The sequence below is a fragment of the Terrapene carolina genome, unplaced genomic scaffold (genome assembly GCF_002925995.2).
Source record: "Terrapene carolina triunguis isolate 2854851 unplaced genomic scaffold, T_m_triunguis-2.0 Scaffold199, whole genome shotgun sequence".
NCBI classification, from domain to species: domain Eukaryota; kingdom Metazoa; phylum Chordata; order Testudines; family Emydidae; genus Terrapene; species Terrapene triunguis.
The window spans coordinates 1,534,756-1,551,601 of NW_020664550.1; the positions used below are offsets into that span (position 1 = coordinate 1,534,756).

The 16,846-nt window shown below is 43.8% G+C and overlaps 1 protein-coding gene across 1 annotated transcript in view; it reads left to right on the top strand.

The window, feature by feature from the left end:
- The window catches only part of LOC113407158 (lamina-associated polypeptide 2-like), a 9,902-nt gene extending 7,701 nt beyond the window's left edge, over positions 1 to 2,201 (top strand). Inside the window, exon 7 of the mRNA XM_026655265.2 lies at positions 1,683 to 2,201. Within this exon, the coding sequence (XP_026511050.1) occupies positions 1,683 to 1,929 (247 nt within the window). The 3' untranslated portion in view covers positions 1,930 to 2,201. The remainder of the gene's footprint in view (positions 1 to 1,682) is intronic.
- Positions 2,202 to 16,846: the final 14,645 nt, after the last annotated feature.

Below are 16,846 nucleotides of genomic sequence, written 5' to 3' on the forward strand. Positions count from 1 at the left end.
CTCGATGACCTTTCAAGGTCCCTTCCAGTTCTAGGAGATGGGATATCCCCATTAAAAACAACAATAATAATAATAATGTGTTGGGGAGGAGAGGGGGGGCGTTAGCCAGGGGAATGCAGAAGTTGCAAGTTACTATATTTAAGTTCTTGGGTGACCCAGCCAATGGGCCTTGAATTGGGGGGACCTCTTTTACCTGAGAAGAGTCTAATCTCCATGGCGCAGTGGATCTTTTTCTCTGAGTGCCATTAAGAGTACCATTTATCGGCCCTTGTGATGTGGCCGCTCTTCACCTAGGAATTAGACACAGACCTGCTAACTCATTTCACATAAGCTACCAAGCAGCTTAAAGATGGTGATGATGTTTAGTCCCCTGGGGCTGACTTGAGCCATTGATGTAGAGGTGAGAGAGGAAGGATTACTGGTTAAATCACTGGACTGGGACTTGGGAGATTTGGGTTCAGTTCTGAGCTCTGCCACAGACCTTGAACAAGTCAGTTAATCTCTGTGCCTTATCCATAAAACAGGGAGGAGGATAACCGTTGTCTGTTTAGACTGTAAGCTCTTCAGGGACAGAGTTTCTCTCATGTGTATGTACAGTGCCTAGTACAATGGGGTTCCAATCTTGCTTGGGAATACTAGGTGCTACATAAAATGCAATAATTAGTAGTACAGAGACTCCATATTGAATCACTGAATCCACTGGGCCATTCACTAGCGTCCACTCTTCCCTGTTCTGAGTTTCATAGGAGAGAAAACACTGACCCCGAATGGACTAGAACAAGAGATGTGCACTGTTCTAATGCACAAAAAAAGCTGGTGTCTCTTGTCCTTTTTGCAGCAGCCAATATCTGCTTGAAGAGACATGAGCTTTGATAAAAGGCTGTGTTCCTGGTGTGCTTTGAAGTGGCAACTAGAGGTACTGCCAATCAGTGTCACAATAAAAATGAACAGCTTAATTTTTTTAATCTGGGGGGTGGCATACAGATTCTAAACATCGGTCGTCTTTGTTTCAAAAATTCACTACTCGGTCACTGAAACTAGTGTAGAGGCTTTTAGCTGTTTCTCTCTTTGAGGTATGAGCTTCCTTTGCAGCTCTGCAAAAAAGCTACTTTCTAATTCTTTAGAGCTTCTCCTAGACAAGAACTCATCTCCTCCTGCTGCCTTAGAAGGCCTTGCGGAGGAGCGCTTATCTTGCAGTGCAGCTCATTAAACAAAAGGAGTCCTGACCTGTGGATTTTGCTTCTGTTGGCTACCAACCAGAATGCAGTGTTTCCCAATACCACTTTACCGTCACTGTTAACACAACAAATAGTGACCATATGGCAAAAGCCCATCTGGGAATGTATTCCTTCCAGTTCTATATTAAGGAAGGGCATGCTGGTCCATGCTGTGTTAAAATGAACTTCCTGGCTGCAATGGGTGCCTAGCCTGAGTTTAAAGCAATCCTTGGCTGTCCCCATATACGCAGTTCACAAAAACTACCTATTATGTTAATCTCAAAGGATCTTGTTTGATCATATGGAGGTTTGCTTCAGCTTTGGCTATATTTTAGTTTGTCTTGATCACAAGAAGCCTCATCCCTGGTGCTATATTTCTCTGAGCCTGTGTGCTTAAGTTTGAAAGGTAACGGTGGATGTCTTAAACTTTAAAAGTTGTCTTAAACTTTACCATCCTTTTCACAGTCCTGCTAGGAGAAGATCAGTGAGAGAGAGTGACCCATCAACACAGAATATTGTGGAGAAATCCAAGGTGGAAAAGGAGAATCTTGAGGCAGCAGCATTAGAGCGGGAGGAGGCCCGTCGAGGAATCATACCGATGCCCATAAGGATTGCTATACTCGCTATCTTTGTTTTCATACTCTTTGTATATGTAACTATGGAGACCAACCCAGACAATCCATTCACAAACTTCATCACAGGAAGAGGATAGTAGTGCTGTCCTGACACCCAGCTAGGGAGCATTTAGGAGTGACTACAAAACAAAGCAAACGCCTTTTTCGCTCCCTACTTACATGTGAACAAGCTCTTGAGATCGTGAATTAAAAGGCCAACAGAGGAAAAAAATTATAGTCACTGAGTTTTCTTTGTCAAATATTCATTATATAGAGAGGCTCATAAGTCTTGGAGACCCAACTTGCTTCACAATTTATCACCTCACCTTGAGCGGGGGAGAAACAGACATGTATCTCATGATCAGATTCATCAGTTCATCCACTTGGAAGGGGTTTGCATTTTTCTAAACTACCAGTGGTTGATCATTGTCTTTCCACAAAATGAATGCTCTTCTATTGAACTGTTGCTCCCTTGTATTGGAGAAGCACTAGCTCGAGACCTAGAAAACAAATTGCACACCTCTGACAAGCCATGTAACAGCCATCATGGTACCACAGACAATGAGGAGCAAGTCTCAGGTTCCCCCTGGAGTGCCTTCTCATTTCTTAACTATGACAGGAAATTTGCTTTCTTCTGCACTCCTCCGATTCTGGATCGTATCAAAAGTGGATACTGTGGTTGTCAGCACATTTCTGAGGCAATGTGTTTCCTCCTGTTTTAAACTTGAATTGTCTTTTGTTTTTTTTTAAATACAGATAAGATCCTAAATCACTCAAGTTACGATGCTGTAAAAATTAAGATGCTTTAAAACAGTAAATGAAAATAATTTCTTTTTACCTGCCAGGACCAAGTTGAGGGCATTTAATGTCCACAGCTCTTGTAGGAAAAACACAGAACTCTGAACTTAGGGCTTGACCCTAACACATCACCAAAGCCTTATGAAATGTGTTTAATTTTAAGTCTACTCATGTAGTCAATTAATGGCATAAGATATTGAATGGTCTCTTCTAATTTTTAAAGGCATTTCATGTAGCCTAAGATATCAGCAAATAACTTTACGACTGTCTGATGCCCTCACCTAAAATCTTGGATAAAGTTTCAATGTGAGGTAATGGATTATCTCTTTCCTAAACGGATAACTAGTAACAAGGAGAAAGGGCTTGACTCCTACAATTGTTGTGTATAATTCCACTGCCTCAGAAAATTCTACCACTGTATTCTGAGTTGCATGTTCTAAAATGCTAGCTGCTTTGAAAAAAGCCATCTTTCAATATAGTAAATAAAAGGAAAGCTGGAAGGTGCTATTTTTGCATGGTTTTGTATTTACATGGAAACACTTAACTGTTTCAGATTGTTGTGTAAGTACCAAGTTATTTTAAGTGCAATTGCTACAATGTTAAATAAAGAGCCTTGTGATATGAAGTCAGTTTCCCGCCTCAAATCCACACCTTGTGATTTCAGCCTTTGACAGCAGGGGCACATAAGCAGCAATCTAGCTGTCACTCAGTTCCTGTCTCTAAATCTTGTGTTGTATTTTCCAGCTGAAATCGGTTGCTTAGGTCTGGTTATTTAGGATGGAGAATGGGAGATGTAGTTTGTACACCCTATTCTATAAGGGTTTTAAATCTTCCTCTGAAGCAGCTAGTATTCTGCTTTTTGGCATATCCGCCTCAATGGACCACTGTTCTGAGCTAGTACGGCAACTTTTGTGTTCCCAAAATCTGTCTTAGTTGTAAAATATATTGCCTCTGATAGAACTGGTTTGGCCTAAGCAACTAGCTTTAAATTTTGTCCTCTTACATTCAGAAAGTTTGGTGCTTTTTATGTGATGAAAAGAGCTAGGTATTATCGTCTCCCTTTTTCCTACAGATTCTGAGAAACTTTCTCTTGCCTCTACAGATACTTTCAAAACTTACCTTGGTTTTGAGATAAGTTCTGAATACGGGGTAATGCAGTACAGGGCTTGTCTACATGAACACTGAGTTTGTGGCAAACTGGGGTGTGAATCTAGCTCACACTAGGCTGCTGTGCACTGACTGTCCATGTGCACTTTTCTGATGCACACAAACAGTTTAATGCGCTTTAATCTACTCCTGTTTCAATCTGCACCCTATCTTACCGTGAACTCTGGTGTAGACAAGCCCACAAGTGCTTTGAAGAGAACCTGTCATTTTCCCAGCATCTAGATGTGATCTGAGACCACACCAACCTATGTGCTGGATTTACATGATAGTCTTCATGGAAATACAAAGGATGTTGCACTGGAGAGAGTTGTATGTTGAATGGGTAGTTCACATGAACATCAAATTTTGTTACTTTTGTCTGCAAGTTCTTTTAAAGCCTGTTCCTCTCCATTACCAGCAGATCAAATAAGTTTATAATGCGCTAGGAAGAAGCAATATTAACCAGACCTCCTGTCTCTTGGCATTAGCTGCCTAACACCATGGAACATGTTGTGGGGCCCGTCCGTGCGCTTCCCCCACTGGGTTAATGCAAAGAAGCTAGTGAATTTACTCTTGTCCATTATCTAGACCAGTGGTTTTCAACCTGCGGGCTGCTTGTGGCCCAATCAGCACACAGCTGTGGCCCATGTGACATCCTCCGGGCCATACAGCTAGTATATATATTGTGTGGATGCAGCCCACGTAACACACCAAGAGCTGCATATACAGCCCACAATGGTAAATAGGTTGAGAACCACTGCTCTGGACATTACGTGCTCCTTGCTTCTCCTGCTGCCATCTACTCATGAGAAAAATGTTAGCATGTAATGCCCTCTCCCTCACTAGGTGATATTTCTTGATCTAGGTCCTGCAAGGGCAAGTGTATATAGGTGGGTATTTTTTATTTCTTAATTTTCGGTTTGTTGGGCTACTATGTTCGGTGCTGTACATTCTAAGTGAAGATACCGCGGGTGGGGGTGGGGCTGAATTTGATTTATTTCAACAAATGCAGAAAACTGGCTTGCTGGATCTGCTGAAAATGCCTAGTATTCAGATTTTTCCCTAACCTATAGCTATATCTGCTTCCCTGTAATTGATTGACCTACTTTAAGAAAGCATGTAATGGATTGAAAGCTCAGTTAATCCTTGTCAATATTTTATTCTGTTTTTAAAAAAAAAAAAAAAAATTCCTTCTCACCTTGGAATGGAGCAAAACAAGCAGCTTCCTCAACTTCCAGAGAAGTTGTTTGTGCCAGCTGTTACCCATCTCCACTGAGCTAGACAAGGCAGCAGTTACCTTGCCAAAGTGATATAGGAAGCAATGCTTATATACACCAGGGAGCTAACTTAGCACGTATTGTGCTTTGTTCATTTTACAGAACAGATCAGCAAAACAAACACACGAACAAACATCATGAAGGTGTTGTAAGGCGTCGATAGAAAGTGAGCTGTGCGACACCAGGGTATCAGCTGTTGAAAAGTGATAGCTACAGGCAATATTCTTGGGCGTGGAAGGTAGCTTTAACACAGTCTGTAACTAATAGTGCGTGTGTTCTTGGCAATTCGCGTATATCCATGGTACAGGGCAAGAAAATGTTGGTGCCTTGCTGCATGGTTCCTGATGGGCACAGTAAGGCGAGGGGCATCAGAAATTACATCCGTACTAGCCAATGCTTATGGTAAAACATTGGTCTGAAGTTCAGGGATCATCCTATAGTGCAGCAGGGCACCTATTCAAGTTCAAATGCTGCTGCTTTCATTTTCAGCAGCACGCTGTGGACAAAATAAGGGAATTAGGGAAGTGATCCATGGAGAACAGAGACGGAAAAGACCTTATTAGCTTATGCTCCATCCTCCTTCCCTTTGTGGTCTTGTTCCCTGCAGTATACCATATTATTATTACAGTCAGACTTACAGCTTCCTTCAGACAGGGCTCCATTGTGCTACTGTACAGACAAAGAGTAAAAGACAACCCCTGCCCCAAAGAGTTGACATTATTTGACTAGATCCTCACTGACAACCTGTGTTTGTTAAATGCACCTAACTATCCAGCTGTAAAAACGTACTGGAGACCAGGCACTGCAGTTCTACTGTGAGATAAACTAGGCAAGGTCAGCCATGGGTGTGGGTATAGTGCTAACCTCACCTAGCTACCATGTGGCAAATGCTACATGTGCCTTGTCTTCTTTTAGGATTTTACAGCAAGATAAATATCACGTGTTATCCCGCTGTATTTCAAAACCCAAACCTTTCAATGAAGACAAAGTCTTAGGGCTTGTCTATACTTACGCGCTGGTTCGGCGGCAGGCAATCAAACTTCTGGGTTCGATTTATCTCGTCTTGTCTGGACGCGATCAATCGAACCCAGAAGTGCTCGCCATCGACTCCGGTAATCCTGCTCGGCGCGAGGAGTACGTGGAGTCGACGGGGGAGCCTGCCTGCCGCATCTGGACCGCGGTAAGTTCGAACGAAGGTACGTCGACTTCAGCTACGTTATTCACGTAGCTGAAGTTGCGTACCTTAGTTCGAATTGGGGGGTTAGTGTAGACCAGGCCTTAGATTGAGGCATGAATGGGAGGAGGGGACGTAACTGAATTTGGCATGGCTCTATAGTGCTTTGTCAGGCTTGTTATCAAGTAGTTGGACTTCCAATTCCCTTGAACGACAATCCTAGAGTCTATTAGATCTCTCCTGTGTGTGTTGGTTCTTCCATCATTCTTTACTTTTCACAAACTTTTTGGATTTCCGCATATGTATGTACTCATGAGGAATGCCTCGTGTCGTGTGCTCTTGAGACATGGCCTAGAACATATTGCAGTTGTAAGAAAGTTTATGCCGGGGTGCAGTTTTGTTGCTGAAATTAAGTGGCCAGTTTTTGGGGGGCAGGGAAGAGGGTTATGCTTCTTGTTACTACTTCTGCAGTAATCAAGGCTGCTCTTCCAACTCAGCATGGCCTCAAACTATGCCCTCCGTAGCCAGGGATCTTTACTGCCAGCCCATCTGCTGAAGGGTGATAATCATGATATGAAGTGCTGAGGCTGCTGCAGCGTATGCTGAGTAAGAGCAGAGAACCTCAAGCAGTTGCTCATCTTGCTTTGCTTAAGACAAGCCCCTTGAATGATTTCTACCTTATGAGATCCATAATAATGATATTGTGATCACAATGCACGTTGTACAGCCAATACTTGCATCTTGCACTGGTTTCGATAGGTGTGGAATGGCAGATAGGTAAAGCATTACCATGAATGGTACTTTATCCAGCACCACTGGAGTTAGTGGGAGCTTTATTCTGGGCTCCAGAAGGGCACAGGATGAAGCCCATGATGATGAATAAACCAGATTCCACTGTAGAGAGATCACAAGTGGGTTGTAGTTCATTAGTTAGCCAAATGAGCAAAGAGGAAAATAAACAGGGCTCTACATTCCTGTTTTCATTTTTATTTTAAGGTGTCAAACATCTGGTGGAAGCTCAGTAACTCCAAGTTGTTCTAGGGCCATCATTACTTGGCTGAAAGCTTTTTGCCTGAACTGAATTTAACAGTACTTGGAAACTCAGATGTTACAAATAACAGTGAGTTGTAAATTTCTTTTGCAATAAAAATGTGATGCTCAGACTCAGCCTAGACGGGCTATTTCTCTCTCGCGCGCGCACTCGCTCTCTCCTAAATCCATTTTATAGGAGTTTGGGGTCTTTAAACTTGATATGCTGTACACTTAGGGCATTGGATGACAAGATTTCAGTAATAAATTTGCTGAGTTTCAGCTGAACATGGCTGGACAGTCCATATTTGCAAGCAGAATGTTGGAGGTATCTTTTATGCCTGTCTCCACAAGTTTAGAGCTCGTGTGGCCAACTTTAGGGTAGAATTTGCACATGGCTTAGTATTTAAGAATTAAAAAAAAATATTTTGATTTTTAATAGGAAAATCATGTTGTAAGGTGGGTTTAAATAGAGTTTAGTTGCTTGTGAGTGTAGAGAGGGCCTAATCTCTACTTGTGTAGCTCAATTGCAGTCAATAGTGTTACACTTGCAGAGAATTTGGCTTGGGGCGTTCCAAGTAGTAGGGACAACATGGGAGAAGAAATGTGTGGAGAAAGCAAAGGATAGGTATCCAGTAGGTGAGCAGATGGAAATGGGGACTTGAAGGTGAGGATTTGCAGCTAGAACTTGGTAGGTCAGGTGAGAGGAAGGTAGGAAAGGGATGTGAAGTGGGGAAATGACATGGTCAGATCAGCAGGACAGGGAGATGTGTTTTAAGCAGCAGCATTTAATCAGTTGGCTCTTCAATAAAGGAAGCAGCCAAAGGAAGTAATTAGGTCTCTGAGCTGAGGCAAGATAAATGATTTCATAAATGCTCAGCAGGAATTCCACTCCCTGTATTTGGGCTCAGAAAAGAGTCTCTGGAGATCAGAGGCGATTCAAATGCACGGTAAGTGTGTGGAGCCCGTGCACCTTAAGGAACCTGCAGTTCCCAATGACTTTAAATGGAGTTGTGGGTGCTCGGCATCTCTGAAAATCTGACCCGGAAGCTCTGATTTAGCAAAGCGCTTGCCACGTGCTTAAGTCCCATTGAAGGCAAATGCTTTGCTGAGTCATGGCATACGTGAATGGGTGAGGGTAGCGACGTGGCCTGAGTGCTTCACTCTCTCAGCGCCTAGGGAATAAGTCCTTCCTCTGCTAGTTCATTGTGTCTCACCTCTAGCCTTTCAAGCCTCCATTTCAGAACCGCTTCCAACATTGTGCTCTAATTGTGCTCTGTGGGATTTCATTTCAAGGCTATGCATTGACTTTAATGGCCAATTGGCTAAAAAAAATAAAATACTCTTCCATTATGCTCTGTCTCCTATCGCTGTACTCCATACAAAATGTTATAAACAGGACCTTTTGTACTAGTTCAGATTAGACCACAACCCAGAGCTGTTTATATCTTTGCTGAAGCTATGATTCTGTAGCGTTCAGCGCACAGCGTGGCGAGAGGGGTCAGATTTATTCCTGATGTCACTTTGTTGAAGGTAATGAAGTTTCCAAGAACAGCTTTGGCCTCTTAATATTGAATATGACATTGTTGTCACTTGATCTCATAACACTTTAGAACGATTAATCCTCACCATCTCCCCGGGGGAGGAAGGTAAGATTTATTACCTCATTTTATAGATAGGAGAACCCAAGGCAAAGAAGCGAATCTCGCCACATTCTGCTCTGTGCAAGGCAAATTTCTTTGACTTTGCCTTCTCTACCATAAACATACAGCTGTGTGTGTTGATTAGATAGATATAGCTTATAACCCACATACTCTATATATGTGTATTTGTGTGTGTACAGATAGTGTCTAATATAAGCATGCGTGTGTATAGAAATCCAAAACACACACAGCACTGCTCCCATATCTCCCCTGGGGAGAGGATGACCGAACATGTGACAGATGTTAGTCCTGATGCTTAATGCACTCCTGGAAGGCGCTCTGATATTACAGCGAGGCGCGTGGCATAAGAACCTATACAGACTCAAAGAGGCCTTGTGCAAGCTCCCATGAATTAGTGGCAGAGTTGGGAATAGTGAGTCCGTTCTCATGGCTCCCACGATGCTCTACCCACTCAACGTGTTGCTCACGTGACTTGGTGCCACAGACGCACTCTTCAATCCTTATGAGTGGAGCAAAGTGGGAAATGGTGCTGCTTTTATCTGAACTCCGAAGGCTGAGAGTAGCATGATATTGACTGATCACCTTTGCTAGCCATAGGAAGCTACCAAATAACAGTAATGAAGGTGAGAGTCTGCATGAAAGATCAAGTGTCATGGTAGAGTCTCCATCACTGACCATTTATAAATCCAGACAGAATGTTTTTCTAAAAGATCTGCTCTAGGAATTACTGTGGGGAAGTTCTGTGGCCTGTGCTATGCAGACTATAGATGGTCACAATGGTCCCATCTGACCTTAGAATCTCTGAATTAGTATTACAGCGGCCCCAACCAAGATTGGGACCTATTGTGGTAGGTACCGTATATACACGGAGTGAGCCAGGGTCCCTGCCCCAAAGGGTGTACAGTCCAGCCATGATAAAGAGTGGGAGAAAGGTGGGATTTGTATAGAGGGGGAAGTGAGGCACAGAGAGGGTAAATGACTGGCCAAAGGTCACACCAGGAATCCAGCCCTCTTGAGTTCTGTAGCAGTGCCTTAACCACAAGCTCATCCCATTGTCTTGCCCTTTTATCATCTGTTTCAGTAGACGTATGAAATCATAGTTACGGAGTCTGGCTGGGGATTTGATCGGTTTTCCTGCCTGTTACAATTAATCCCACTGAGGGTGAAAGCCTTGTGCCTTTTCCTTTATGTTCAGAGAGATAGCCGCAATGTTCTGTAGAGAGGACAGGTAGGAGGGGCCTGTCCATGGAGACTGATTGCTGGGAACACTAAGCAGGAAGGAGAGTCTGTGCTCTCTTGGCTGTATTATCTCCCACTCTCTGGATTTTATCTCCTTTTCCTGACTGCTCTATGTCCATTCCATAGCCAGGAGCCTTATTCTAGTGCTTCATCCCATAAACTTGGAGAGAACCCCTCAAGCTGGCTAATCCACCATGGCGACTGCTTAGCTTGACCACAAGTCTGACACTTTATTTACTTTGCTTGGGTGCAGACCCTTCTGCTTCCTTTCCAGTCACTTTGTGAATGTAAACACCTGCTGCTGGTCTGTGCTGTGACAGCTCTCAGCATCTCGCCAGGGCGTGGCTTCCTGAGGCAGTCTGTTGCTTAGTATGGAGGAGATAGCAGCAGCTTGTCCTTTCTTCAGAAAATACTTCACAAATGTCTGAGTTGCATCTGCATCTGGGGGAGAAGGAGCAGCTGGGTTTGGTTTGGTTTGGTTTTTTCATTAAAAATTTTTTTTTTTTATATCTGGCTAAAGAGAATTACTGCCCCTATATCCAGGAAACACAAATGAAAGGTCCAATCCTGCTGTCTGTTATGCCCCTGTCAGTGCAGAGAAACTTCAGTGGAATAAGTATAGAGTGATCCAGTAGATTGAGCACTAAAAGGATCCCTAACTTGTAGCATCAATAGTTCAAACGTGTCCGGTTACAGAGACCCCGCTAGATAAAAAGAAAGGGCTATATTTGCACCAGCTTTTATTTCAATTATCTGGTTGTTTATATTTTGCCTCTGTGTCTTTCTCTCCATCCTCTGTGCTCTGAATTCCCATCAATGAACTGGGAGGAATGATTACTGGACTAGGGTCCACTCTCCTTTCTTAACCAACTAGCCCCTCCTCTGCTGTGCTTGTTGCTGCCTTCCCCTTCGGTCGTACCACCCACAGATTGCTGGCAGGCTGCCGTCTCAGACTGCCTCTCCCACCCATCTAATTTTACGCACTGCAGCCTTCTCCTCTTGAGACCTGTCAGCGAGGATCTGCGCTAGGCAGAAATAGCCCTGGGAGAGTAATGACAGCAAAATGGTTGCTAAATAGGGAATGGCTGGGGCACTGCAGCAGAAAGGTCAATTATAATCAACTTGTCTCCATATTCCTCAGAGACATCCCAGGGACGAGGAGCAGCTGGGGCTGTAAGGCGTCTTAGAGAGCTGCCACTGATAAAGACAATAAGGTATCAGACGGACGGGACTATCACCTTTTCCTTATGCATTTGCCGTGGTGGTACTGTTTTCTCCCATTGTTGTGAACATAGCTCTGCCCAATCCACTAGTTGCTCCTGTTGTTTTGCAAGGCTTCAGATACTTGCAAAAGTGCCTCGTTCCTAGAGGCTTGTGACCTAACTTTTCATCCACCCAACTGTGGAGCTAGAGAATGAATGGACTTCTGAATGCAGGTGCTCGCCTACCAGTACAGGGTTCTGCCCTGCTGGCATGCAAACTAAATGGTGTACACCTATTTAGTGATTAACACACTTGCTGTCTTTAAGGCTCAGCTGAAGTTCCCCAAAGTATTTTCAGAAATTCTTATGACCACTACACTTCCTCGAGGGCTTTCTCAACCAGCTGATCTCCAAATGAGTGGCAGACACTAGCTAAACCTAACACCCCTCTTGTGAGGTGAGTAAATGAAGTGCCCATTTTACGGATTTCCCAACCAATACACAGAGTTTAGGTGGCTTGCCCGGAGAGCTCACAATCAGACGGTGGCTGAGCTAGGAACAGAATCCATAAGTCTCAACTCTCATTCCCCTGATCTAACCACCAGAGCACGTTCCTCTTCCTGGTCAGGGAATAGAGCCTGTGACACCTGATTCCTAAGCCACCTGCTCTAACCACTGGACCCCGCACTCCCCCACCCCCCTAAGCTATGAATAGAATCTAGGAGTCCTGACTCCGATTTGCCTTGTTCAAACTATTAGACAAACGCACTCACTCACTCTTTCTCGCTCTCTGAGCTGGGAACATAATGTAGAAGACCTGATTTTATGATCTGCTATCCTAACTGCACTGCCTCCTGTACTGGACTACGTAGGAAATCATCATCTTTGCCTTCTTTACATACAGGACAGTGTAACTGAACTCGGAGAGTAAGGAGCTCATGACAATGGCAAACCATTGGTTTATTTCCATGGGCTTCCATTTATCACAATGGTAATCCTGAGTAGAGATCAGCTATTTTGATTCCTGCTAGGTCCCAAGTAATCTTTCTCCATAAGAACAAACATTTTCCCAGCTGTAAATAAACAAGGACTTAAAAGTAACAGGCCGATGGCTTATTTTTCACCCCATTTATATAGGCTGGCTTGTTATGCAGCTTAGCATCTTCTGCTGATGATGAAATGCTACTAACTGGCTAATTTTGAATGTTGCTCTCATGTATGTATTTTTCCAGCCACTATCTTTTCTTAGAGGCTGCCTTTGCTGAAATGATGCCTCTCTGTCAGAGGGTCAGGTGCAGCCGGTGAACTTCTCCCCTTGAGAGATCCTGAAGCTCTTAGCTCAAGTTTCTGAGGATTGAGGTGACTAGCTGTGGCAGAACTAGCTGAGGGACCTGCATTGAGGGAGAATTAATTAAATGCCAGACTGCCAGATCTATGAGAGAGATTGTCAGTGAGGAATGGATCCAGCAGCTCTAACTCCACAATACAGGCCTCTACCATGTAAATGAAAAGGCTAATTTTGCTGTCTGTGAGCAGTAGCAGGTGGCGATCCTGTGTGGGTCAACCAGAGTGGCACCAAGACATGCTTGGCTAATGTGCTACGCCTCTTTTACCCTGCAAATAAATCCCACACTGCTGAATAGACTTCAGATCTTCTGCTCTGAAGAAGATTCCTATCTGTTGGGCTGCTGAGCCACCATTAGAGTCTGGGGTGTGTGGAATGAGCCGTTTGTTCTCTTCCATTACCCTCCGCCTGGTCTCATCACTGCAGCTCAGCCAAGGGATCCATCAATAGCAGAGGGGCCACTGCAGAAGCTTTAGCAGAATGATCCAAGGGATGAATCTGGCTCATAGTGTATTAGTTAATGAATGCTGGGAAATTAACCCTTTATTAGCTGCTCTAAAACACCTTGCTGCATAAAGCATACATGCAAAAACAGGATCTGGTCTGATGCCACAAGGTAAAAGATCCACGAGGCGGGTTAGTTTCCTCCAGATGATTTAATATGCCTAGGAAAGAGCAGGGGGAGGAAAAAATGGCCTCCTCTTTGACAAACTGCATATATTAAGAGCCGGTTGAATCTTAAAGGCTGCAGGTGCTATGGGAGGGAACCTGAAATTTGTAGCATTCAGCCTATTTGTGTAATTTACAAGAGTCCCGACAATTCTACTGCTGCTGTTCCCATGGAAACAGATGTTGGCTTGCAGAAAATCTTTACAGGTTTTGTTGTTTGTTTTTAAATTTAAGTCCTCCTGCCTCGTTTTCAGAGAGGCAGGACATTTTTGCTACCTGGTCCCTGTTTGCCAGGGCAGGCCAGAGTTTGACTCAACCCGCAAGCTACCTTAAACATCTTGAGATCCGTCTGCATATGTCCCCATGCCAAGGCAATGCGAAGACTACCCATGAAAATGAGGACACCAGCTGGAGTCAGTCCATGGGTGGATTTTGTCCTGCTTGTTCTGTAGTTGTACTTGACATTGTTCTCTGCTCTGACCATATTTCAACATAACAAGTTGCTAGACGAACCTCTCTCTCTCTCTCTCTCTCTCTCTCCCACTCATCTAATGGAACAGTCTGACTTCCAAATCTGTTTGGTGAGTTTGTTTCCATGGCAGTTGTTGTCTGTCTCTGCGTCCCGCCCTTTCATTGCAGAGCAGGCCCCCAGCAGCCAGTGAGATGGTGTAGGTGGAATGAGGTCTAGCAACTATGCACACTGCTGTGGCTTTTTTACCATTTAAAAAGCAACTGCTAGGATAAACCAACTCCTATCTCTGTATATGAAGACTCTCGTTACGTAAGCTTGGTTCTTAAGAGACAGACAGTTATTTTCCAGCTTGTCAGGTCTGTCTCAGACAGCAGGGGAAGTCATCAATCATGCAATGAACACGTTGGATTTTGTGGCCGAACTGATCTACCATCTCTGCAACACATTTCTCTATCTAGAACAAACACGCTTTCTTTCACCGTCTTGATCTTTCTTTCACTTCTTTTGTCTTTTGCAGATGTTAACGTGATGCAGTTTATTCTCCCTGGGAAGGTAAGTCTCTCTGAATTACTCTTTTAAGAAATGATTGCCAGGCAAATGAAAGATCGTAATGTTATGTTTTAAAATTGGGGTGAATTAGATGCTGATGGGCTAATAGCATTAGCACTTATGAATGATTTTATTAGCAGTAGCTAGAATGAAACCATGAGGAGAGAGACTGTGCAAGCTTCCACACATGGATCTCTGTTGATACATCCATGATCTACTCTGCAACATCTCTGGTATCCTGTTAGTATTCATATTACTGTAGGACCTACAGACCCCAGCTAAGATCAGGTCACATGGTGCTAGGCACTGTGCATACACATAATAAGAGACAGTCCCTTCCCCAAAGAGCTTACAGTTTAAAATAGACCAAAGGTGGGAGGGGAACAGAGACAGTATCTTGTCCAAGATCACACAAACTTATCGGCAAAGTCTGGAATAGACCTTCTGAGCCCCAGTTCTGGGCCTTCCCATTAGACTCCCCTAGTACTGGCTGGCTCAACCCATTTTATGTTGCTCAGTAATGTAACCCATGCCAGCTTGCTGGGGCACACTGCACCCTTCTAGTGATGGCTGGACCATCTGGAGGTTGATGAGCCTGCGACAGCCTTGGCTAAGAGAGGTGGGTCTCTTCAGTTGGGCGTAACAACTCATGCACTGGCTGGAGGACAACAGCTCCAGTCTGATGGATTTTGAGATTTCAGAATTTGGCTTGGTTGAGCATCGGAATGAAACCTGAATGTTTTGGGGTTTTGTTTTGTTTTTTCAAAATTCGATTTCAACGGCTTTTGATTAGATGTTCTGTTCCATGTGTGTGAGAGAGAAATTTGAAATAAAGACATTTCAAAATGAAAAAGCAAAATGTTTCATTCCCCAGTTGTTCAGCTTTGTTTGAATGTTCCCTTCTCCCCCGCCCCGCCCCGTTTTTTCCCCGAAACAAAAATTTGGAAAAATTTACAGGACTCCACTAAGTGTTTCGAATATGATGGGGGAGCTGCATTTTCCAGGGGCAAATGGTTCCGTTGAAATTTTTCTGAGCTGTTCTAATCCAGAGATCTCCGGTTTGGTCCCTGCTGTTGACCATCCACACCCATGTTTTTCTGAGGTGAACAAATGTCTGCTAGGGAGCACGGCAATCTCCGTTTTAGAGCTGCTGAAAAATGCGTCAAACGTTTTCACCAAACAGTTTTTTTTGTTTTTAAGACTTGAAAATTCTACAACAAATATTCACTGGAATTTCACTTTTTGAAATTTTTTGACCAACTCTCTCCGTTTTCATTTTTCATGCCACAGGCTCCAGAGTCTAAAAGCATCTTAATGTATGTAATGCATACTGATAGGCACTGTACAGACACGTAAGAAGAGAAATGATGATCATTAGAAGTGGGAGCCTAAGCCACCAAATTGGAACACTCAGGGAGTTTGAATCCAAGGTTTCAGAGTATCCTAGTAGAAACACAGGGGTCAGTAGTGAAATTTAGATTCAGATTCTGACCCCCTTCAGGTCCCTCCTCAAAGTTGGGGCATGTTCAGATTTGGGGGGTTGGTTCAGGTCCTCCTCTGATGACAACACTTACATGTAGGATGAAATAATTGATGGGGGAGGGGGGGTCTAACCATTGCCTTCTACTGAATAGGCCTTCCGACCTTCTGAAGCATATGTAATCATTGTCCTTCTCTAGTGGTTGCAGCCAACAGAGAGGCTATACAATCTAATACTCCTACAGCTAATAGAGATGATTTTTTAGTTCAGGTGGCTTGGAGCACTAGGTCCTTGGGTTTTCTATTCCTGCTGTTGACCTTGAAGTCTAGGTGCCCCTCAACCTGCGTGTGGGGACGCTGACAGCTGTGAAGTCATGCTCCGTCTCCGAATCACTGGGATTGTATTGCACAGGCAGGTGCAAACTGTGGGCCCCGATCCTGCCATTGGACCCTAGTGCCTATCCAAATCCACAATGAGTTAAGAGTGCAGAAGTGGCTCTGAATTCAGGACTGGAGCTTGTGGCAGTTGCTATTGTAATGCTGGTGACGATGCTCCAGGCTGTTGTGGTGAAAGGATGCAAAATACAACAATAAATAGAGAACTATCCAGTTTTTAGTACTTCCCATCCCCAATTGCATTGGCCCTCACTATGTCACAGGGTGTAATGTTTGTTCCGTTTTGATTTCTACTGAGACCCTTATTTACATAAGGTGCGTTACAGAGCTGAACTGTATAATACACAGTAACTTACCCTGTGATGTAAACTATGCCGCGTGCATGGTAAGAATAGCCATGCCCATTCACAAAATAGCTGAGATGCCAAGCACCAGTGGAGCCTCTTGAGAAATAATAATAAAAGGCATCATCATAATTACTAAAAAAGAAAAGACTATATCCAGCCATTTCCTGTATACCTGAGCTTTGCATAGTGCCAGATCTTGGTCCATTTGCTAGCACCTCCCATGCATTTA